The sequence below is a fragment of the Stenella coeruleoalba genome, assembly GCF_951394435.1.
Source record: "Stenella coeruleoalba genome assembly, chromosome: 19".
In the NCBI taxonomy this organism is placed as follows: Eukaryota; Metazoa; Chordata; class Mammalia; order Artiodactyla; family Delphinidae; genus Stenella; species Stenella coeruleoalba.
This window is the reverse complement of record NC_137165.1, coordinates 12,994,651-13,018,708: the sequence shown is the minus strand read 5'-3', so window position 1 is coordinate 13,018,708 and position 24,058 is coordinate 12,994,651. Positions and strand designations below refer to the sequence as shown.

General features: G+C 56.4%; 1 protein-coding gene across 3 annotated transcripts in view; it reads left to right on the top strand.

The window, feature by feature from the left end:
- Window positions 1–20,470, top strand: part of SGSM2 (small G protein signaling modulator 2) — a 37,642-nt gene extending 17,172 nt beyond the window's left edge. For 2 of the 3 annotated variants that reach the window (XM_079904426.1, XM_079904425.1), the window contains exons 3-24: window positions 2,960–3,122; window positions 3,401–3,562; window positions 3,823–3,890; window positions 3,987–4,132; window positions 4,453–4,587; window positions 5,109–5,233; window positions 5,650–5,717; window positions 5,860–6,020; window positions 6,204–6,330; window positions 7,870–8,004; window positions 12,739–12,892; window positions 13,630–13,694; window positions 13,802–13,947; window positions 14,464–14,592; window positions 14,843–15,025; window positions 16,681–17,058; window positions 17,297–17,421; window positions 17,855–17,937; window positions 18,102–18,211; window positions 18,630–18,726; window positions 19,214–19,381; window positions 19,577–20,470. In XM_079904426.1, the coding sequence (XP_079760552.1) occupies window positions 2,960–3,122; window positions 3,401–3,562; window positions 3,823–3,890; window positions 3,987–4,132; window positions 4,453–4,587; window positions 5,109–5,233; window positions 5,650–5,717; window positions 5,860–6,020; window positions 6,204–6,330; window positions 7,870–8,004; window positions 12,739–12,892; window positions 13,630–13,694; window positions 13,802–13,947; window positions 14,464–14,592; window positions 14,843–15,025; window positions 16,681–17,058; window positions 17,297–17,421; window positions 17,855–17,937; window positions 18,102–18,211; window positions 18,630–18,726; window positions 19,214–19,381; window positions 19,577–19,665 (3,017 nt within the window). In that variant the 3' untranslated portion in view covers window positions 19,666–20,470. The remainder of the gene's footprint in view (window positions 1–2,959; window positions 3,123–3,400; window positions 3,563–3,822; window positions 3,891–3,986; window positions 4,133–4,452; window positions 4,588–5,108; window positions 5,234–5,649; window positions 5,718–5,859; window positions 6,021–6,203; window positions 6,331–7,869; window positions 8,005–12,738; window positions 12,893–13,629; window positions 13,695–13,801; window positions 13,948–14,463; window positions 14,593–14,842; window positions 15,026–16,680; window positions 17,059–17,296; window positions 17,422–17,854; window positions 17,938–18,101; window positions 18,212–18,629; window positions 18,727–19,213; window positions 19,382–19,576) is intronic. The other variant, XM_079904427.1, reaches the window with a different exon arrangement.
- Window positions 20,471–24,058: the final 3,588 nt, after the last annotated feature.

Here is a 24,058-nt window from a genome sequence, read left to right as displayed (position 1 = left end):
GTCTGTGGTTCCTCTCAACCCAAAAGTCTTAGAGCAGGGTTTTAAAACTTTCTGAGATCAGATACCCTTTTCAGAAACTAAAAGCCAAGGATCCTTTATCCAGAGTAAAAACACTCACCTAAGCCTGCAGAAGGAGACCAGTGATTCTGTGTGCAGTTTTAGGGGGTCTCGAAGGTCTAGAAGCCTATCAACAAACCCTCTTAGGAGAGTAATTCTCAATTATATATTATCCGTGTTATTATATTATTATTTTGCCTACACACTGCACACAGTGACGTGCTCCTTCCCTCTGGGGGACAGCCCTGTGGGGATGGGGAAGGACTAGTATAGTTTGAACAACTAACTGGCCAAGGAGCCCGTGGAACCAGCTTAGGAATACCTGGCATAGAGGGTCGTTTACTTTGCTTGGAACATAGAGAGTTGAGACAGATTTTTCCCTCTGCAGACGTCGCCTGGCACCTTGCCCGGGTTTCACAGAAGGAACTTAGGGGCCATGGGGTGAGTGGGGGCACTGGGTGTGCTGTTTGGGCTTCTCTCAATATTCCCTACTTGCAGTAATTGCTGAGGAATGCCTCCACCCACCCCCAGAGAACCCTGAGGCCTGTGCTCACAGTCTTCCTGGCAGGCTGGGTGAGGCCAAGCTGCTGCCTGCATCCCCAGGCTCCCCAGCCTGGCTACATGGGCAGTCGCCTGGGGAAGGTAGGAGAGCTAATGACTCATTATCCCGGCAATTAGTCACGTCACCGAGGCACATGATTCTCTCCAGGACTGGTGCCACCTGCTGCTGCTCTGGCCTTGTTCGGTGCTGCTTTTCTCCCACTCTGATCGGGGAGTGCCGCCCCAGGAAATAGTCACCCCCTTCTTCCAGCTGTGGACTTGTAGCTGCAGCAGCCCCAGGACCAAGAGACTATGACAAAAAGGTCACTCACCTATGTACCTCAGGGCCACGCAGGACCTCCAGGGACCAAGGGGACAGCCATGGAGGGGAATATGTGGACACTTAAGCAAAGATTCCCCCACATGTCCCATACGCACATGATACCTGTGGATACATCAGTCTGCGTACGCATGTGCTCATCGATATATGAACATGCCATGAAGGAAAGGCTGCAATTTGTGAAATAAAGTCCTCCGAGGCCTGACCTCCCAGGAGAGGGAGGGGGTCCTGTTTTGTTTCCCCTTCCCTGGGATGCTCTCAATGAACTGGCCAGCTTCCACATTGGCCCCAGGGACTCTCTCTAACTTCTTGACCTCAGTACAAGAGAGAGCCAAACAAAACTCTTTTATAGGTCATCAGTGACTGTCAGTAACAATGAAGGCAGAAAACAGGTGAGAGCCTCTGTTTTCGGTGATTATTTCCTAAGTCCAGGTTTCCTTCTTTTTTTTTTTTGGCTACACTGTGTGGCATGTGGGATCTTAGTTCCCCGACCAACTATCGAACCCATGCCCCCTGCAGTGGAAGCACAGAATCTTAACCACTGGGCCACCAGGGAAGTCCCCAGGTTTCATATTGTAACAACACTAGTCACAGTAAGCTTGATGGGGCCTCAGTTCCCCTGTTCCTAAGAGAATGACACCCCCACCCACCTCTGGGGCAGCCTGTGATTCTCTCTCTAGTGTGTCCTCACCTCTCTCTGCCCGTGAGAGGACTTGCAAAAACCCAGCCCTTGCAGGTTAGCCATAGAACAGGATCTCGACAAAAAGAAATTAGGAGTCAGGAACCGACTTGCATCAAGAGCCTCCGACATGAGGGGTTTACATACTTCATCTCATGTAACAATTCACACCAGTCCTAAGAAGTCTCCCCCATTTCACAGATGATAAAACTGAGGCTCAGAGCATTAAGTCACTTACCCATGTTTTCCAGAAGTAGCGAGTGGCACCACGCGTCAGACCCTGTTCTGATTCTCCACCTCCAGCACAATCCCTGTAAAAAGAGTACCTGTGAAGTGAGGGGAGGCCTCCTCCCACCTGTGGGCCCCCACCCCCCAACATACCTGGAGGAGGTGAAAGGGGCTGGGCCAGTGTTTGGGGCCCTGTGTCTACACCCAGCTCTGCCACTCTGTGACTTCAAATCAGCTCTCTTCCCCTTTCTGGGCCTTTCCTTCCTCGGCTGGAAAACAATCAGCTTGTCCTCAGTAATGGCCAAGCCCCTCCTTCCCCCACACCTACACACTAAGTCTTTTAGAATCTGTCTGTGCCCAGGGCAGCTCCCCACCCTCCCCCACCAAGCCCTTCATTCCTTCCTATGGGGCCTGTCTGCTGAAAGTGGAATCCAGACAGAGAGTGTAGGCCTAGCCCCTAAAAACATGAATGAATGAAGGGAAGCCCTCCCTGCACGGGAAGTAGAAATCCCTCACTGTCGGCTGCAGGGCTGGTCAATAATTCAGGGCTGCTGTCAGGTCCGATCTCTGCAGTGGCTTCATCAATATTTCAGCTCCTTCTCCAGAGCCTCGTTCCTTAGCAACCACATCATCTCTGCTCTACAGGAGGGCTGCCAGGCTGTGTGCTCCCTACATCCCCTGTCCTGCAGGAGCTGTCCGTGCTTGCCCTCACGGGCAGGGGGTGGAGCCACCCATGCCAACTGGCACTGGCAGCTTTGTCCTCAGAGCCTCAGGGCGATGCTGCATACAGGAGGCACATACATCCCAGATGAGAGAGAGGGGCAGGGACGGTGCGGCCCAGCAAAGCCCCCGCAGGTCCACGCTGGGCAGGAGCGGGGAGGGGCCCGCGGGAGCGTTTTGGAGAGAGGTCAGGGTGTGTCTCCGTGGCCCGTCTTAAGCCCGAACCTCACCCCCTAGTCTCAGCAGAGCCAGGGCCTGCCTCGCCTCTGTGCTCTCCATAGGTATGGGGGAGGGGAGTGTTCCTCTCGCTCCCGCTCCATAGGTATGGGGGAGGGGAGTGTTCCTCTCGCTCCTGCTCTCGCCCAGGCTCAGCTGCTGCTCCCGTTGTGGCCCAGGTGCGGTGGAGGTTTGCCTCCTGCATCAGCTGAGGCGCCGTGCCGCCGGCTTCCTGCGCAGTGACAAGATGGCAGCGCTGTTCACCAAGGTGGGGAAGGCGTGCCCGGTGGCTGGGGAGGTGTGCCACAAGGTGCAGGAGCTGCAGCAGCAAGTAGAGGGCAGGTAAGCCCTGCGCCAGCCCCTCCCATGCCTCCCTTCTGCTCTTCCCATTTGCTGTTTCTTGCAGGGCCTCACCTCTCGGATGACGGGCCAGCCTAAGGGTGGGGGTGGGGGGTGGCCCTTTCAGGCACAAGGTCCTGTCCACCACCTCCAACCCCCCATCCCAATCAGTCCTCTGGGTTCTTGTCTTGCAGCTCCAAACTCCGCTCCCAGTGCCACCAGTCTGCGATGAGGCTTACCCCCAAGCTCTCCCACTCCTGAAGCCCACCCCCTCTTTGCAGGAAACCCTTGGCGGGCAGCCGGGAGACCCAGCAGAGACAGGGCTCTGCCAGTGGGAAGGCCCCAGCCCTCAGCCTGCAGGCCTTGAAACACATATGGGTACGCACAGCGCTCATCGAGAAAGTGCTGGACAGGGTCGTGCAGTACCTGGTGGAGAACTGCAGGTGACTGCCCCTCCCTGAGCCCACCCCTCCCTGTGCTGGACTGCCCACCACAGTCCATGGGCATGTGCCATCCCCCCGTAGCATCCCGAAAGCAGAGACCACACCAGGCACCCCCAAAGCTCAGTCCTTGTGGACTCGTTTCTTCTTGGTAACTGACATGAATTTGATCCTTGTGGGAATGTATCTCCTTGGTGAGCTTGACGGCCATGGAATGAGTTCCGGAGCCCCAGTGGTCGCCCTGTCTGTCTCTCCCCTGGCAGCAAGTACTACGAGAAGGAGGCGTTACTGGCAGACCCTGTGTTTGGCCCCATCTTGGCCTCTCTTCTAGGTAAGCCTAGTAGCAGACAGGCCTGCGCTGGGCCAGTGGGGGCTCCAGGGCAAGTGCTGAGGGGCACCCCTGAGCTGGCTGTCCCTGTCTCCACAGTGGGACCCTGTGCCTTGGAGTACACCAAGCTCAAGACAGCCGATCACTACTGGACCGACCCCTCGGCTGATGAGCTGGTCCAGAGGCACCGTATCCGGGGTCCCCCGAATCGCCAGGACTCCCCTGCGAAGCGCCCAGCCCTAGGAGTAGGTGTCACTCTTCCCACCCTGTGCTCACCCAGGATATGCCCCTGGGCCTTTGGGGAGGAGCAGCTGGGCTGTGTGCTCCTGGCAGATATAGGCTGGGCCTCGGAGATGCCCAGGGTAGCGGCCACCCCAGGAGAGCCTTTTCCCCACACTGGCGCTCACATAAATGCCAGGAGCACAGAGCTGCTCCGTGGCTGAGAGCAAACTGGGGACAGGAAGGACCCTTGGGGTCAGCTAGAGAGGGTCTGCAGGGAGGCCTGGGGCTGACCCCCACGGCTGACTTCCTGGGGCTGAGAGCAGAGCCGTGACTTTGTGCGCAGATCCGGAAGCGGCACTCAAGTGGCAGCGCATCGGAGGACAGGCTAGCTGCCTGCGCCCGTGAGTACGTGGAATCCCTGCACCAGAACTCGAGGACACGGCTGCTCTACGGCAAAAACAACGTGCTGGTACAGCCGGTAGGAGAGCCTGACGCCCGGCCCTCCTCTCCCTTTTCCAAAGGCACCAAGACCTCCAGCCACATTCGTGCCTTTTCCCAGGGGCTTGACTAGAGAGACGGGGGAGAAGGGCCCCACCCGCTACTTCACTGTTTCATAGCCTCACGCCCAGCCTTGAGCTGGCAGGAGCCAGGAATGGCATCTGCTCTGGCCAGCTGAGAACCAGGCCGTCTGGGAGTAGGAATGTCAGCCAGCAGGCAGGGTGAACGCCCAGCTTGGGTATGGCTGGCCCGGACACGCCTGGCATCCAGGAGGCTGACAGGACAGAGCCAGTGGCCCCAGGCCAGCCAGGGGAAGGAGGCACCCACATCTGCGTGTGGCACGTGATGCCCCCTACTTCCTCCTGGCCCCCAGTCCAGGATCCTGTGACTGGCCTGGCCTGGCCTCCCTGCACGCACCTGGAGCTCCTTTTCCGTAGGCCATCCCCAGGAGCCTCTCAGGCCCTCATCTTCTCCGTCTTCTGGTGTGTCTGCTCCCTGCAGAAGGGGGACGTGGAGGCTGTCCCTGGCTACCTCTCCCTGCACCAGTCCGCAGGCAGCCTGACTCTGAAGTGGACCCCCAACCAGCTCATGAACGGGACTCTGGGGGATTCCGAGCTGGAAAAGAGGTGGGGGCTGTGGGACTTCCTCCAAGGAGCCTCGCTCCCGGGCGGGGGATGGCGAGACCCAGCCTGCTCCAGGGGGCAGGCCTCACTCCTCATCCGATGCCAAGAATTGCAGGGGGAGGCAGCCTGGACAGGTTCCCGAGCTCTCTAGGACTGAGCCGGGCCTGGGCACGGAGAGGTTTGCCTGAGCCAAGCTCTGGGCAGCTGAGACTGCCAGGCTCTGTGCCATGAGGGCAGCGTGGGGCCCAGAGGGACAAGGTGGCTGGCCGAGGTCACATTCTCGGCTGCGGTCAGGGTACTAATAGTAGTACCCTGAATGCTACCATTCCGGGTAGTCTCACGGGTGTCGGGGCCGGGAGGTGAGGAAGGTGGGATGGCGGGTCTTGGGACATGGCGACACCAAACTGGTTCCTTTCCAGTGTTTACTGGGACTACGCCCTTGTTGTGCCCTTCAGTCAGATCGTCTGCATCCACTGCCACCAGCAAAGTGAGCCTCCCCTGTCCTGGGCACAGGGGTGAGGGGAGAGAGCCTGCGCCGTGCACGGACTTCCTGTCCCCCTCCTTCCGTCCCCACGCTCCCACCCCACTGTCCTCCTACCCAGCCTCACTGGCCCGCATTCACCCCCCAGAGAACGGCGGCACCCTCGTGCTGGTGAGCCAGGATGGCATCCAGAGGCCACCACTGCACTTCCCGCAGGGGGGCCACCTGCTGTCCTTCCTGTCCTGCCTGGAGAACGGGCTTCTGCCTCGAGGACAGCTGGAGCCCCCACTCTGGACCCAGCAGGGGAAGGTACCTCGGGGCTTGGGAGGCTCTGGGTGTGGGGGTGTGTGGGGTGGGTTCTCCGCCCACCTGCTGGCCTCCCGTCCTTTCCCCACACGGAGCTCTTAGGAGCAGCCTAGCGGGGTGGGGTGGGGGGGAGCATGGATTGGACTCCGCCCTGGGCAGGCTGACCACCCACCCCTCTCCCCGCAGGGGAAGGTGTTCCCCAGGCTACGGAAGCGCAGCAGCATGCGGTCCGTGGACGTGGAGGACGTGGGCTCGGGGCGGGCCACCGACTACGTGTTCCGGATCATTTACCCTGGCCACAGGCACGAGCACAGTAAGTGTCCCAAACGTCACTCGTGGAGGAAGAGAGAGGTGGGGGCGTAGTGTCACCCAGGGGGCCGCAGGCAGGGTCCACTGCCCAGGCCCGGTTAACCCAGGCAGGTCTTTACTCAGCCTCTCACCGGACCGTCCCCCCTGCAAATCATCCCTCGGAGAAGTGGCCTCTTGTCTACCTAGCTGTCTTCTCCCCGCCTCGTGACCCCGGGCTCTCGGCTCAGCCGATCCAGGTGTCGCTGTACAATATTCTCTTGGTCATCCTTTCATGCCCTGCCCCAGGGAAAACATGTGGTGAGGCTACACATAGAAGGTGGAGAACTCTTGGTTTCTTTTCAGCCGGCCGCCTGACCCCCACAAGGCGGCCTGGGTACAGGGTCAGCGCGTCTTTATAGATGGTGCAAATTGTTCACTGACTCTGCTAGAGCCAGAACCCTCCCCCAACCAGCTACTGATGAGGGGAGCATTAGGAGTAGGGGGGCGTCTGGGGTGAGATTTGGAGCTGCAGTAGGAATCTGTGGGGCCAGGAGTTGAAAGGTGACTTGACCCTCATGGGTCCTGCCCCACGTGGACATAACCCCTCTGGGCCCCAGGGGGCTTGTCCATAGGCATCTACCAAGACACGAGCTCCCTTTCTGGTCAGAGCACTGCTGTTGCCCATAGGTTTCTCCAGGCCAGAATGGCTGATCTCGGGGATAAGGTCATGGAATTCGCCAGCCCAGAGCACTTATTGCCAGCCAGACCACCTGCTCCCAAAATGCGCTCACTCGTGCCAATAAGCTGTCGACAAGTTGTCTCCGTATTAGTGGACAGATTGCCCAGACTTCAAACACACAGCCACGGCGCGAGTTCTCTGTTACCAGGCTCGGAGGGCAGGAGACCTGGTGCCCCCTTCCCTCCCAGGAGTGCCTGATGAAGAGGAGGCTCAGCTTTGGCCAGAACGTGTCTGCAGACCTGGCCTTTAACCTCAGGCTCTTGCTTGCCTCAGATTTTGTAGCTTCCACTTGCCCTCTTCAAGCCTTGGTACTTCCCAGTTCCAGTCACTTCAAGGAGCTGAAGCCCAGCGGGGTGACCCAGGCTCCTGGAGGGCAGCTCTGGGAAGCCCTTAGAAGGTCGGGTTTATAGTCTGAAGCGGGGGATTTGGGGTAACCCTCAGATGTGGTTCAGCTTGACCATGACACGAGCCGAAGAGTGACTGGGATCCACCTGCCAGCAGTCATGCCCCGCCTCAGCCAGGGCTGGGGAGTCCCTGTCTTTCACTACCCTGGTGCCCCCATCAGTTCTCTCTCTTCTGTTCTTCCTAGAGAGGGCATCCTCCAAGAGTGGAGTCCTGGAGCTGCCGCCGGGTCCTCACCTTCTTCCATACTTTGCCCAGTAACTCATCTAAAGACTCTCAGGTCCCCCCTTCCCCTCTTCCATGCCCTGCAGGCTCAAGGTGACCCAGACTCCACTCTGCTCTCCCTAAGGAGGGAGTGCGGACCCTCCCGCCCCTGGACTAGGGTCCTCATGCCTCTGCATCTCTGCTATTGTTTTTGAGCAGTCACTATTAACTACCACCACCTAGCGGCCAGCCGCGCGGCCTCGGTGGACGATGATGAGGAAGAGGAGGATAGACTACACGCGATGCTCTCAATGATCTGCTCGCGGAACCTCACAGCTCCCAATCCGATGAAAGGTTTTTATCCCTCCCCCTCTCCCTGACCCACCCCGTCCTCCCGCCCCACCCCCCTGGGCCCACCTGCCACCCACCGCAGGGGCTCAAATGGCAGTGTTGGCATTATGGGACTTGCACCCAGAAGGCAGATCAGGGAGGGTGGAAGGAGGTGCTGGCAGGAGGGGACAGTACAAAATGCAGTTGACTCTGGGCTCCCCATTGAACGTGAGGAGAGGGCTTTGCACCCGAGAGGGAAGAGATTGACTGGTGGGAAGGTCTGATTATCTGGTTCCCTGTTGGAAAGGAATGGCTCTCTGAGAGCCCTGTTCCCACTCTGGAGGGGTCATGCTGGCAAACCCAGGACAGTGTCTCTTTCTTTCTCTCCTGCTGGCTGGGAAGACGGGCCCTGTGCCTCTGACTCCTGACTTAACGGAAACAGGACAGAAGTACCAGTCCCCTCTTTAGCAGGGGTAGGGGCTGGACGGCTCATGGGGACAGGAGTCAGCTGTGGTCAGGTGAGGGGTCAGGGTCACCATGGAAAGAGACCCGGGGCTCAGTTTACCCAGCTGGTACTTCAGCATGAAATCTAGAAATATCTGTGCCAAGGATATAAGACAGGTGTGTTCCCGCCCTCATGGACCTGACTCCAGGGTTACCGAGGCCCCCTCATTGGAAATGACAGGACAGTGCCCACAGCTCCTCTGTCCACCACTCAGTGCAGAGCTAGACTTGTAGAGAGGGACTGGTCCGGGGACCAGTGAAGGCCAGGCCCAGGTGCTCAGGGAAGATTGCTTCTGAAGGGCCGAGGCCACCTGTCTTGGAGTTTAGGGGAGGCTCCCCACCCCCACCATTCCCATGCCACAGGTGAACTTCTTTTTCTTCATTAAAAGTATTTATTGTCCATATAGGAGCTAGCGGGAAAGGCTTCGTCTCTCTTTTCTATGCTCTAAGAATGACCAATTAAATATATAATCCCCAACCTTTTAGGAGATGAGGGTAGGGTTTATACAACAAGTAGGAGAAGAAAGTTAAGACACCATTGTCCAGAATGAAGTGTCAGCCCATCTCTATTTCATCAGACCTTAATGCAAACATGGAACCCTTTGATCCAATTGCCCTACCAAAGCACCTTGGTGCAGGGGGCATGACTGCTATCTATGGCCACGTCCAACTGCAGACATTACAGCCAACGCTCGGAAGTCAATAGATTTCTATTAAATACACACACACACACACACACACACACACACATACATACATACATACATACATACATACATACGTACATACGTACATACACCACACCCCTAATTTCAGCTTCTTTTAAATATTGGAACATTGAATTTGTGAGGCAGATTATTACAGTAATATCTTCCAATTTGTTTATGCCTCCCTGAATCCATTTGAATAATTCCCTACCATTCTTCTAACTAATTAATTTATTTTTATTTTTAATTTTTTAAACCATTTTTTAAATTGAAGTATAGTTACTTTACAATTTTTTTTTTTTTTTTTTTTTTTTTTTTTCGCGGGCCTCTCACTGTTGTGGCCTCTCCTGTTGCGGAGCACAGGCTCCGGACGCGCAGGCTCAGCGGCCACGGCTCACAGGCCCAGCCGCTCCGCGGCATATGGGATCCTCCCGGACCGGGGCACGAACCCGTGTCCCCTGCATCGGCAGGCGGACTCTCAACCACTGCACCACCAGGGAAGTCCCTAATTTACAGTGTTGTGTTAGTTTCAGGTACACAGCAAAGTGATTCAGTTATATATATATATTCTTTTTCAGATTCTTTTCCATTATAGATTTTTACAAGATATTGCATATAGTCCCCTGTGCTATACAGTAGGTCCTTGTTGTTTATTTTATATATAGTAATATATATATGTTAATCCCAAACTCCTAACTTATCTCTCCCCTCTGCCCCTGGCCACAGATTAATTCCTTCTCCCCTTTCCCTGCCCCTACAGGGGGCGTCTAGGAATATGTGACACTCTCCTTATGCTTCCACAAAATTCTACCAAAGAACCCAGTTCCTTAGCTCAGCCACCAAGCCTGTAATGGGCGACCAAGTCCACGGCCTAGAACACACCTAGCACACCCTCAGCACAACTGCCAACTGCCCCCTTACCCATCACATTCCTGTCCTTGTGCCGGCCCTCGCTCCCAGCCCTTCCAGTGGGACCTGCAGGCCAGCTGGTGGGAACTCGGGGGAGCCTCCTCACTTGTCATGTTTTTTGCCTGCCACCTGGTTCCTTGCAAACCTGGGCTTGAGGCTGATGTTTATTTCCAGGTTAGCTGACTTGGAGCCGTGTGGGGAAGCTGAGCCAGGAGAGCCAGGGAGCCCCTTCTCGCCCCACAAATTTATAGTCAGGCTGGAGGCTGTGGTGGGGCGGGAGTCCCAGTAGAGCCCCTAATTAGTGGACCTGGAGACAGGAAGCCATCCCTGGCTGCTCTTAAGAGCTGAGGCCTCCAGGGTCAGAGAAACTTACAGGGTCCAGAGGCCTCGGGGCTTGTTTGGGCATCCTCTTGGGGAACTCAGGGGTCAGACCGACCCAGTGTGTAGCCCCTGGGACCCCAGCACTTGAGAAAGGGGAGGAGGTGTGGAAGCAGAATCAGCAGGTGGCTGGGGAGATGGTATGGGAGCCCCCGTCTCCACTCCAGTCCGTAATGACAACACTGTTGAGTCCGTTCTGCTAGCCGTTGCTTTCCAGGCCTGTGACATGCGTGACTTGTGCATGTGAATCAAGTGGCGGGTGTCCAGACTCTCCTTCCCCCCCTTCCTCCTTTTCCCGCTGCCTCCCCACAGAGCAGAGATGCTGTTCACTCTAATTCTGCTCCAGGCCAGGCACCTTTCACTCGGAGTCTTAGGGGCTGTGGGGTTCAATCACCCTAATTGTTTTGCTTCAAACTTTCCTCACGCTCAGAGGAGAGAGTCAGAGTCAAAGCTGGCCCGGCAGACCCCCGTCCAGCCTGCTGCCCCTCGCCCAGTCACTCCAGAGCTCCAGCTGTCTGCACTGGGTTAATTCAGAGATGCAGTGTTCAATGCTGGCTGGTTCAGCTCCTTCCTGGAGAATTAAGGTGAAGAGCATTGACCCAGGAGTCTGCCTTGGTTGGGCCCTGCTTTCTGGGCATGAACTCGTTTCCCTGTGTGCCCACCCTCTGCACCTGGCAACCCCCTGCCTGCCCGCCTGCTACCTGCTGCCTACCTGGCTGGGCCTGCTCCTGCCACACACACCGCCCGCCCACCCCACCCCCCCGGCTCCTCCCACCACTGGCCTCTCTCCTGCCTGCTGCAGGGGCCTGAGCTGGGCTCCTGCCCCATCCCACCTGCATTTGCCCCCTCCTTCTTCTTCCCAGAGTCTCAGGCATGGCTTGCAACCCCTCACTCCCAGAGCCGCAGCCCCTCCACACCAAGTGTGTTCCCTTAATTTGCCTCCTGGTGGAGCTGAAGGGCTAGATATCTATAAAAATCCCAGCCGTGGGTCTGGGGAGAGAGCCCTGGGGCCAAGACAGGGCAGCCCCTGAGGGGACTGGAGGGGGTCAGCTCAGCCCTCCCCACCAAGGCACACCCAGAGCTGGAGTCTGGCTCCCACAAAAACCAGGCCTAGGTCTGCTCCAGACTCATAGCAGGCCAGGGCCCAGGCCATAATTCGCAGAAAAGAACTACTGCTTGAAAGAAGTCTATCACACACACAGCTCTCTCTCTTTCCTTGTCTTCTTCACTCTTCTCTTTCTCTCCCTCCTTCCTGGCGTCATCTCCTGGTCCTTTCACTTTCTGCCCTTACTGTGCTTCATCTTTGTGGCTCACTGGACCTGCCAGAGTCCCCCACGAGCAGTGCCTGCCCCACGTGGGCCTTCGAAGCTCTCAAGGGTCTTGAGTTCTGATTCAGCCTAGCTGGGCCGGCTGAGGAGGCTTGGTCAGCTGCGGTGTAAAATTGTCCAAGGAGCTGTCTTCTGAGGCTGCACCGGGCACATTCTTCTGGATGGTGGAACGTGCATGCCCAGCTGCCACCCTCATCCCCACAGTGGCCCGGCAGCCCTGGAAACTTTGCCCTTCCTGCCAGTTCACCTGCGTGTTTGCAGGAGGCCACCATGCAGTGCAGTCAGGCTAGGCAAGGATGGAGAACTCACCCACTGCTGCGAACTTGGGGGCACCTGGCCTGGGCAGGGAGCACTGCTCCTGCTTAGCCACTGGCCGCCAGGTCTAGAACCCTCAGGGATGAGGTCTGTGGACCAGGACTGCTGGCTCAGGGGTCCTTCAGGGGCTTTGATCAGTGGGCGCTCCTGGCATGGGAAGGTTCAAAGTTTGCAATGTTCCAGGCACCTTCCTGCACATCCCAGAGTTTGCCCAAGAGGACCAGGCTGAATCCTGGAAGGCCAAGGCGGCTGGCAGCATTTCAGAGAGCTCAGGCTTTTCTTGTTCCTTCTTTTTTCTCCTCCCTCTAGAAAAACAAGTGTCTATTCCATTGCTTATAGCAAGATGGAGAGAATAGACACGATCATCCATGACTCAGTGAAAGTATCTTACCACGTTCAGAAAGACTAGGTGGACGCTGGGAAGTGTCAGGCGCCCTCTCTCTCCACCACTTCCAACTCTGGGCTCTGGACCCTGGGCCAGGCAGGCACCACCCCTGTGGTTTTCCACCAATGGGTGACTTCATGCTGCAGCTCTGGGCACAGAGGTGGGCATGCTGCAGGGTACTTGGGGGAGGAGACCTGCCGGGCCCTGACCATGACCCCCTTCCTGCCCTCAGATGCTGGCGACATGATCGAGATGCAGGGCTTTGGACCCAGCCTGCCAGCCTGGCACCTGGAGCCCCTGTGCAGCCAGGGCTCTTCCTGCCTCTCCTACTCCACCAGCAGCTCCCCATACGTATCCCCCAGCCACTGCAGCTGCGTCCCCGACCGGTGAGTGGGTGTGTCCATCCGTGTGTATGTGTCCGTCTGTCCTTTGGGGCTGTGTCACTTGCCTGAAGGGTGATCTCTAGATGGACACACCTGGGTTCAAAGTTCATTTCTGCTCCCCATGTGACTTTGACAAGCGGCTGAGTCTCTCTGAGCTTCTCCATGTCTGAGCCTCAGTTTCCTCCTCTGTAAGATGGGGATAATACCCCCTTCTCCCTAAGGTACTTGTGAGGACTGAATGAGGTCTATGACCCACGTGAGTGCCCAGCGCTGTGCCTGGCACAGAGCAAGTGCTCAGTACCTGGAGCTCCCCAGGTGGACCTGGATCCTGCCGTCAGGCTGCCGTCTGAGGACACTCAGCAGGTATCCGGGCATCTGCCACGTGCCAGGACCAGTGTGTGAATGGCATTTGTGTGAGGGTCACGTGCCCACACTTGATGCTTGCCGACGGCTTTTTCACCACTTGCACCTGTTGACCCTCGGATGGCTCTCTCCATTTTCACATGAGGAAACCAAGATTCACTGACATGAAGTTAGTTGCCCAAGATCCCCTGGGTGGTTGGGGGCCAGGCTGGGCCCCCAGCAGCTCTACCCAGGGTAGCTGGCAGGGCCAGGGAGCCCTTGACATGCTTCTGGGTTGTAGATCCGGCTCCCTGCGCCACCCGGCCTCTGAGCCAGAAGGTCCTTCCTTCTCACGCTTCCCTCCAGAGGAGCAGCCCTGAGTCAGGTTGATTCCACAGGTTGCCCCTCAGGCTGCTGTGTGAGAGCATGAAGAGGCAGATCGTGTCCCGGGCCTTCTATGGCTGTGAGTGTGGGGTGAGGTGGGGCCGCAGGGGGTGGGAGCAGGGGCAGGGGGAGGCACCGGGACAGAGGGTCACGGCCTCCCGGCTCCCCCCGCCCCCCCCCCCACAGGGCTGGCATACTGCCGCCACCTGTCCACGGTGCGGACCCACCTGTCAGCGCTGGTGCATCACAACATCATCCCACCCGCCCGGCCACCGGGGGCCTCGGGGGGCCTCACCAAGGACATGTGGAGCAAGTATCAAAAGAACGAAAAGGTGCATGCTCTGGGGTGCCAGGGACCGAGGCCGGCTCGAGGGGCTGGGGGCCAGCAGGGAGCGCAGACCAGCCTGCTCTGCGAGTGGCTTTCACAGACTGCATGGGCGTTCAGGCGAAAGGTGGTCCAGGGTCAGAGGTGACAGGCCAGGACTGATGGCCTTGGAGTGCCTGGGTCACGGTAGAGCCTCACAACTAGTCCTGTGGGTTTCCACAGGAAGGGGACTGGACAGGAAGTCCATTCTGCTTCTGCATTACTCCACGACCTTGAGGAAACCCCCTCGTCTCTCTGGGCTCCTTTTCTGCCCTGGAAGGAAGCAGGGTTGAAGTAGATCTGCATCCAGCTCTAGTCTGGGGGCAGGGAGGATGTGACGGTCCCATAGCTGGGTTTGCCTGGGTTTCAGCAGAGTGACCAAACGAATCACCGTCCCCAGCCCCAGCTCTCAGGGCATGGGGTCGCCGAGCTGGGCTGCAGAGACTGCAGGGGCTGCATAGTCTTCCCCCCCTGGGTCCCTCAGAACTACAAGGAACTGGAGCTGCTGCGGCAGGTTTACACTGGTGGCGTGGAGCACGAGATCCGCAAGGACGTCTGGCCGTTTCTGCTTGGCCACTACAAGTTTGGCATGAGCAAGAAGGAGATGGAACAGGTAAGGGGAGCCTGTTCCCCATGGGGGTAGGGAGATGGGGAGCCAGGCCATGGGAAGCAGGGAGGGGGCCTCAGAAACCTCAGCCTCTTCCCAGCCAGAAAGGAACAGGGCAGAGGAAGATGTTAGCAGGGGGGCCCCACTGTCTTCACCCCGAGGCCCGACCCTAGTCTCCAGCTGTCCCAGGAGGACAGCTGCAGAGGAGGACCTGGTGCACCCCTCCCGCCATGGTCACGCTGTGGTCTGAGTACAGGTGGACACAGTGGTGGCAGCGAGGTACCAGCGGGTGTTGGCGGAGTGGAAGGCCTGCGAGGTGGTGGTGAGGCAGCGGGAGCGGGAGGCTCACCCAGCTACGCTCACCAAGTTCTCCTCAGGCAGCAGCATCGACAGCCACGTGCAGCACCTCATCCACCGAGACTCCACCATCAGCAATGATGTGAGCCCGAGGGGACCTGGGGGCCGGGGGCGGGGCCACCAGCGCTGTAGGCCTGCCCTCTAGTGTTCGCTGGCAGTGGAGCCCTGGAGAGCAGCTTAGTGCGTCTGTGTCTCATTTTCTTCCACTGAAAAATGGGATGACGGTCCCCTGCTGCCCACTTCTCTGGGTGTTGCAGGAATAAAATGACATGGCGCGCTGTGTTCGGTTCTAATGGACTAGCAGAGGGGGATAAATTTATGGGGCATTAGGGAGGCTCTCCCTCTTTGTAGAGAGAGCTGAAGGCTAGGAATGGGCCTCCCTAGGTTCTAGTCCTAGGTCCACTAGTGACAAGATGAGTGACTTCTCTTCCCATCTCTGGGCCTCAGTGCCCCCTCTCAGCTCTACTCTCCTCTGATTGCAGAAGCTCCTGCAAGAGCTGTTGGCCAGAGACCAGGGGAGCACTTAACAGCAGTCCCACCTTATAGAGTTGACTATGCAAAGCCAGTTCACAGCCTGTGTGGTTCTTCTGGCCTCACCCCTGACTTTTAGGTGAACATCAAGTCCCAAACTATGGCTGCTGGGCCCAACCAGAACTGATAAGTTTCAGTTTTCAGGACATTGTTTCACTAACTTACGTTTTTTCTTGAAAATTGCCTCTTTAGATAGTGTATATTCTTGTTACTTAACTCCTTACTAATACTAACAGATAACTCAAATTGGAGCAAGACTTAAAGAAATATAACCAAGGTACACTCTCCTTTCCATGGGCTTTGTTCTTAATCCCCTATTTGTGAACATAACACTCTTTCTGCTTTGGGTTTTGTAAAATCCTGAGTCTGTACCAATGCCCCAGCTGCTTAGCTTATGGACTCAAGTATCCTTTCTCACTGGCACTATTCTGAGGCTCTGAATTGCCTCAGAATCATGGCCGTACCTGACACTAACCGAACAGTGCTTCACGCTTCTTGCCCAAAGTGAAAAGTCTTTTTAAGCATTCCCTTCCCTACATAGTCCAAATAGAAAAACAAAACGAAACAAAACTGTATGTATGTGTCTTTTCTTTTCCCTGTGACTTACCTGTGGGAGTGTGGACTGTTTCAATCAGTAGAATATGTTTCTTTTCACTTCTTACCTCTCCTCAGTTTGTCTGCAGCTAATATAACCGATTAGGTACTTGCTAGAGAGGTTTCCTGCCTTCTACAGAACATTCAGTACTGAAAATAAGGAAGAACTTATTTTTCCTAACCCCTCCAGTTGCCGCATCCATAGGCTGCCCCAGAGGCCACACCAAAGACACTATGGAAGCTGTCCTGACCCGAGGCAGCCTCATGACTTCTGTGTTTGTAGAGTGACACTTACGCTGGCCATCGAGCGTCCAGGCCTCCGGTTCCCCTTCTTCCCTGCAGCAGCCACAGGAAGCGCTTCACACTTTTTCTCACCAGTGTGAGACCAGATGGGGCTGGAGACGGTGTTTTCATGTTTTCCTGGAGCCTGGTCAGCTGGGTCACAGGGGGCACTTGGCACCCGGGGGGAGGCAGCGCTAGAGGCCATGGGGTGGGAGTGGGGGTGTGAGGAGACTTCTCCATCCCTCTCAGCTCTGACCCAGGAAGGAGATGCCGAGCTGAGGGACGGTGCTGGAGTGCAGGTGTGAGCCCCGCCACCTTTGCCCCCACCAGGTGTTTGTCTCTGTGGATGACCTGGAGCCTCCAAGGCCCCTGGGCCCCGAAGATCCCAGACCAGAGCCTGAGCAGGGGGCGGGGGCCGGGCCCACTGGCAGCACCATGGTGGAGCAACCGTCGGTGGAGTTCGACTCTCCAGACTCAGGACTGCCTTCCTCCCGCAATTACTCCGTGGCCTCGGGCATCCAGTCGAGCATAGATGAGGGCCAGAGCATGGGCTTTGAGGAGGAGAACGTAGGTGGGGAGGAAGGCTCTGACGGGCTGGTCCCTGCAGCCCAGGTCTCCAAGCCTCAGGACCCCAGCCAGGAGGCCTCGCGGGCCGGCGAGCTGGAGGCCGGGGAGGAGCTCGCCGCCGTGTGTGCTGCTGCCTACACTGTATGTGGTCGTTCCCCAGGCGCTGCTCTCAGTGGTCCCAGAGGCTGGGGTTAGGGGCTGGCGGGGCAGAGGGTGGGGTGGCCTGGACTGTCCTGGAGGGAGGCACTGAGCCCATCTCTCAGCGACCCCACAGGACTCTGTCCTCTGAGTCCCTTGGTTCCCTGCCTTTGCTGCCTTCCTTTATTGGGGCATCACCTCCGGCCCCCAACTCACCCCTGAGGGCCCTCCGCTCCTCCAGATAGAATTACTGGACACCGTGGCCTTAAATTTGCACCGCATAGACAAGGATGTGCAGCGATGTGACCGCAACTACTGGTACTTCACACCCCCCAACCTCGAGCGGCTCAGAGACATCATGTGCAGGTGCCACTGTGGGGCTGGGCTCCGTGGGAGGCAGGGGCCCTGCTCTGTGAAAGGTTAGACCCGGCAGCGCCCTGCTCCCCTGCCCTGTCCCCGACTCACGCTCGGCTCCCTCCGTCTGCTGTGCCCCCCACCCCACCCCCTCGTCATTCTCGAGGTCTTTCAGATCTCAGCTTTGGCCATGCTTATCCAGGAAGCCTTAGAGGACCCCACCCCGCATGTCAGGTGGTGATGGCCTGTCCAGTCTGTCTCCCTGAGCCCCTGAGGGCCTTGAGGACAGAGGCTACGGGTGGTTTGCCGTTGTGCTCCAGTGCTTTAGGGTCGCAGAAAGTCTGACCCCTGGGGGGGCAGGCTGCTCTAGGGGCCGTCTCCCCAGGAGTTCCTGCGGGGAGGGGAGGATGGCGCACACCCACAGTGACTCTCCCTGGCATTTCAGCTACGTGTGGGAGCACTTGGACGTGGGCTACGTGCAGGGCATGTGCGACCTGCTGGCGCCCCTCCTGGTTGTCCTCGACAATGGTGAGGAGGGGGTGTTGGATTGGGCCTGGGCTGACCCAAGCTGGAGAAAGGAAAAGGGGACGGCATGGTCTTCATGGGTGGGCATGTGAGCCGGCCCTGTCCCCCCTGCGGACTGAGGCTTTGGGGTCTCCTGCCTTGCCGGCCTCACGCCCACCTCCCCACAGACCAGCTGGCCTACAGCTGTTTCAGCCACCTCATGAAGAGGATGAGCCAGAACTTCCCCAACGGGGGTGCCATGGACGCCCACTTTGCCAACATGCGCTCCCTCATCCAGGTGAGGCTGGCAGCAGCCCGGGGGCAAGTGACCGGGCAGCGCTGGGCTTGTTCACCAATCCACGGGGAGACCGGGGAAAGCTCCCAAAATGTTTTTTACGTATGTGTAGTTTCTTTCATTAACGCCGCCACACACACCATTGTCAGCCTTACTAATTGAGGAGTGTCAGCGTGTGAACGCTTATGCTCGTGAAAGTTCTGGCGAGTAGCGCGGTTGATGATGAAATCACCCAGAATGTGGCATCATTCCAAAGAGTACATCCCAGAGAGACAGGTGGGGCTGCAGAGTGCAGCCTGGACGGGAGGGGCGGGAGCAGCTGCTAGGCAGCCAGGGAGGCCCCGCGGAGGGGCCCGGGCGGCAGGGCGCTGGGGAGAGGCAGCACGGGTTCAGTCTGGCTCCCGTTCTCCACTCAAACCAGATCCTGGACTCAGAGCTGTTTGAACTGATGCATCAGAATGGAGACTACACCCACTTCTACTTCTGTTACCGCTGGTTCCTGCTGGATTTTAAGAGAGGTAAGAGGCGGGCTGGAGAGTGGGCCTGGGGTCAGGGGCGGTGGGAGGGCCCTCTTCCCCGAAGTCAGTGGTTCTCAACGCACACTGTATTTTAGAACCCCCTGAGGAGTCCTGGGCCCCACCCAGCCCCAGACTTCCTAAGTGTGGTGATTTTAAAAGCCATTAGGTGAGTCCGCAGTGCAGCTAGGGTTGAAAATCACCCAAAGGCAATGGTTTTCAGAACCGTTTTCGAACCAAATCTTCCCGAGCACCAAGGCCTATAAAAGGCTGCTCTAGTGCGACGTGGCCTCTGCAGGAGGCCAGCGTGCAGGAACTACAAGGGCAAAGGGTGGGGCCTTGGTCTGGGGCAGAGAACTGCTCTCCTGGAGCGGCTCCTGTGGTGGAGAGAGTCCCAGGACTCTGGCCCCTGGAGCTCTGTCTCGGCACGAGGCTCCGTCCAGAGGCCTGTGGACAGCCGGGCCCAGCCTCAGCCCCTCGCCGTCCCCAGAGCTGCCGTATGAGGATGTGTTTGCTGTGTGGGAGGTGATCTGGGCAGCCCGGCACATCTCCTCGGAGCACTTTGTCCTGTTCATCGCCCTGGCCCTGGTGGAGGCCTACCGAGAGATCATCCGTGACAACAACATGGACTTCACTGACATCATCAAGTTCTTCAACGGTAGGAGCCACTCGGCCATTCCGGCTGCCTCAGCAGGGCCGTGGGGGCCTCCACTCCTGGCCGGCACAGGGTTTGGGGGGCCCTCGGGAATACTGCCCCTGCCCCGTAAGCAGATGTGGCAGCGGAGCAGGGTGGGCAGGCCCAGGGCTCCTCCCAGACTGCCGCCCCCGCTCAGTTATCCATGTTCCCCCCCAGAGCGGGCTGAGCATCACGACGCCCAGGAGATCCTGCGGATCGCCCGGGACCTCGTCCACAAGGTGCAGATGCTCATAGAGAACAAGTGAGGGCTGTGGCCAGGGGGCAGCAGCCCACCAGAGCCTGGGCTCCGGGCCCCTGTGGTCCCGCAGAGGGAGGTGCAGGCGCGGCAGAGCCAAGACTGCCCCAGCCCCCAGCTGACCCACCTGCCCAACTGTATTCCTAACAAAGCGCTTGTGAGCCTGGGATCGGACTCCGGGCAGTGCTGGCCCTTCAGGGCGAGTCAGGGGCCAGGATGCCCTCAGGTCAGGACCGGGGAGGGAGGGGTCAGCCTCAGGGAATGGCTGCCTTGGGGGACACTTACCCTGCTCCCCTCTCAAACACCTGGGGATAGTCCCACTGCCACTGGCAGCCCCAGCCTGGACAGCTCCCCATGGCCTCTCCTGGGGCCCTGGAGAGTTAGGAGGGCTGTAGTTGCCTGGACCCTACCTGGGTGGGTCAAGGGGACTCTGTGCTGTATCTCTTCTGAGCGTCCCTCTGCAGGCCCAGTGCATGTGCACGCACCAGCCCCAGTTAGAGCAGCCGGCATGGCTGCCGGTTTGGGTGTGTGCCTTGGGTGCAGGAGACCTGGGCTGCGTTCCAGGCCCTCCCCTGAGACTGCGGGACAGCCCGACAACATGGGCCCTGGGTGGGAGCAACCCACCTCAGCAGCACTGCCACTGCCTTTGGCCACCCGAGGTGACCCCGTGCACCACCACCCCCGCCTATACAGTGCACCCATGTGTGTCTGTAGTCTCAGTCTTGCCACCCGCTCTTGCTTTATGCGTTAGACGCATCCCCGAAAACTGTGTATCCGTGATCCCTTTGCCAGCAGAATGACCTGGGATGTGGCAGAAGCACTCGCTCTCCAGGCTGATTCTTTAGGGAGGCAATCCTGTCATGGCCTCCTCTCAGGGACGGGTTCCAGAGCCTGGGGCAGCCCATTGCCTATCCCAGGCATCTGCTGAGTCCCTGAGGTGGAGGGGAGGGTGCTTGGATCTCCCCAGCTTGTCTTTGGTGAGAAGCAAGGCTAGCTCTTCCTTCCACATGCTTCTCAGGATGCCGAGGACGCTAGGGACCCACAAACCCCCTTAGAGGACCCTCACTCATGGAGGTGCTAGGAAGGGCCCAGCTCCTGACCCCAGGCCTAGTCACACTGCTTGCTCTGTCATCCCCACTTCCCGTCTCATCAATACATGCAGGATAGGCCTTGTTCTGGGGCCAGGAGGCCACTCTGCCCCGGGGTTGGGCCTGCCCAGCTATCACTAAGGTCTGGAGACTTCCTGCATTTGAGAAACATGAGAAAGGGCCCAGCCACCCCTCTGCATCCAGCACAGTCTCCCCAGCCCAGCCCTGCCCCGGGCACTGTACCACCTGTTTGGAGGCCAGCCTGCCCCATTGCCCACCCACCAGGTGAGTCCTTGGCCTCCACCAAGCACAGTGGCCGTTGTGTGCCTGCCTTAGTGACTCAGTGGTTTTTTGAGGAGCAGTGTGTGTATGTTTTTTGGCTCAGAAACTATACTCGTCAATGTAACAGACCAATAAACACAGCATTTGGCAATGCTTGAAGCTCTGGTGGCTATTTGTGGGCTGGCACTGGACCGTCAGTGTTTGTGTTGGGGAATTCTGTAAGCTCCGGATTGAGCGGTAAAGAGGGCCAGCCCCACAAGGCAAGGATGGTGAAAAGAGAGAACCAAAGCTTCCAGAAGAGAGGGGCCTTGGCTGTGGAATGGTCCAGGGTGATAGCCAGACTCTAAGTACCTAGAGAGTTGAAGTAAGTCAGAAAGAGAAAGGCCTAGACTGACCAATGGCCTCTCCAGCCTCTGGATGGCATGTAAGTCCCTGCCCCGCCCCGCCCCTTTCCAGCCTTTCTGCCCCCTGAGCTGGAGCTTGATGGGGAACCTACAAGACCTCCCGGCCTCTCTGGCCTTGGCTCCAGCCCATTGAGCACTGTCTTTGAGATGCCTGCTTCAGGCGGGAGTGTGGAGGGTGTAGTGGCAGGAGAGGTCAAACTCACTGAGGCATGGAGAGTGCTGGACTCAGAGCAGGTTCCCATCTGCCTTCCCCCGCCTCAGAGGGCCACTGCCCCATCAGCCACAGTTCCAGAGAGGGCTGCAGTCACCAGCATGTTGTTTGGTGTAGAGGACACTAGCTTTCTGGGCACTAGGGCCTGCTGTCAACTCAGAGCTGCCGAGGCAAGCAAACCAGTTCACACCAGGAACCCTGTGGCCAGTTTCCCGTCAAGGAAACTCCTCTCCACCCCCTAGCTGACCTTGTAGCCTGGAGCAATCAGAATTCCCTCTGCTGTAACATCTATTCATGATTAAAAACTCTTACCAAAGTAGGTATAGAGGGAACGTATCTCGACATAGTGAAAGCCGTTTATGACAAACCCATAGCCAACGTAATACTCAATGGTGAAAAGCTGAAAGCCTTCCTGCTAAAATCTGGAAAAAGGATGCCCACTCTCACCTGTTCTATTCAACACAGTATTGGAAGTCCTAGCCACAGCAATCAGGCAAGAAAAAGAAAAAAGTATCCAAATTGGAAAGGAAGAGGTAAAATTGTCAGTATATGCAGATAACATGATAACTATATAGAGAGAGAACCCTAAGGACTCCACACAAAAGCTACTAGAACTGATGAACGGAAAGCCCAGAAATAAACCCACACACCTACGGACAATTAATCTTCAATAAAGGAGGCAAGAGAATGGAGAAAAGACAGTCTCTTCAGCAAGTCGTGTGGTGGGAAAGCAGGACAGCCGCATGTAAATCAATGAAGTTAGAACACTCCTTCACACCACACACAAAAATAAACTCCAAATGGCTTCAATACTTAAATATAAGACATGACACCATAAAACTCCTAAAAGAGAACACAGGCAAAACATTCTCTGACATAAATCATACCAATGTTTTCTTAGGTCAGTCTCCCAAGGCAATAGAAATAAAAGCAAAATAAACAAATGGGACTTAATCAAACTTATAAGCTTTTATACAGCAAAGGAAACCACAAACAAAACAAGAAGGTAACCTACGGACTGAGAGAAAATATTTGCAAATGATGCGACCAACACAGACTTAATCTTCAAAATATACAAACAGCTCATACAACTCAACAACAAAAAAACAACCCAATCGAAAAATGGGCAGAAGACCTAAATAGGCATTTCTCAAAAGAAGACATACAGATGGCCAATAGGCACATGAAAAGATGCTTAACATTGCTAATTATAAGACAAATGCAAATCAAAACCACAATGAGGTATCACCTCACACAGGTCAGAATGGCCCTGGTTAAAAGGTCTACAGTCCAATGCTGGACAGGGTGTGAAGAAAAGGGAACCCTCCTATGCTGTTGGTGGGAATGTAGTTGGTGACGCCACTATGGAAAACAGTACGGAGGTTCCTCAGAAAACTAAAAATAGCGTTGCCATATGATCCAGCAATCCCACTCCTGGGCACATCTCCAAAGAAAATTCTGATTTGAAAAGATACATGCACTCCAATGTTCATAGCAGCACTATTCACAATAGCCATGACATGGAAGCAACCTAAATGTCCACCAACAGATGAATGGATAAATAAAAGGTGGTACATGTATACAACGGAATACTACTCAGCCATTTAAAAAAATGAAATAATGCCATTTGCAGCAACATGGATGGACCTAGAGATTATCATACTAAGTGAAGTCAGACACAGAAAGACAAATACCATGTGATATCACTTATACATGGAATCTAAAATTTGATACCAAAACAGACTCACATAGACAACAAACTCATGGTTGCCAAAGGGGAAGGGGGGTGAGGGAGGGATAAATTAGGAGTTTGGGATTAGCAGATACAAACTACTGTATACAAAAATAAACAACAAGGGACTTCCCTGGTGGTGCAGTGGTTAAGAATCCGCCTGCCAATGCAGGGGACACGGGTTCAATCCTTGGCTGGGAAGATCCCAAGTGCTGCAGAGCAACTAAGCCCGTGCGCTGCAACTATTGAGCCTGCTAAGCTCGTGCGCTGCAACAAGAGAAGCCAACGCAATGAGAAGCCTGCGCACCACAACAAAGAGTAGCCCCCGCTCGCCACAACTAGAGAAAGCCCGCACACAGCAACGAAGACCCAACGCAGCCAAAAATAAATAAAATTAAAAAATAAACAGCAAGGCCCTACTGTATAGCACAGGGAACTATATTCAATACCCTATAATAAACCATAATGGAAAAGGATATGAAAAAGAATGTGAAAGAATATCTACATGTATGTGTATATATATTTGAATTTACTGTACACCAGAAACTAACGTGACATTGTATGTATATCAAGTATACTTGAAAAAAAAAATCCCTCTGCTGTGACACCACCTGAAAGTTCACCAAAGGCCCCTGATAACTTGCCTGGAAAGTGGCTGGTTCCTTCACACACTCCCACCTCTTCTC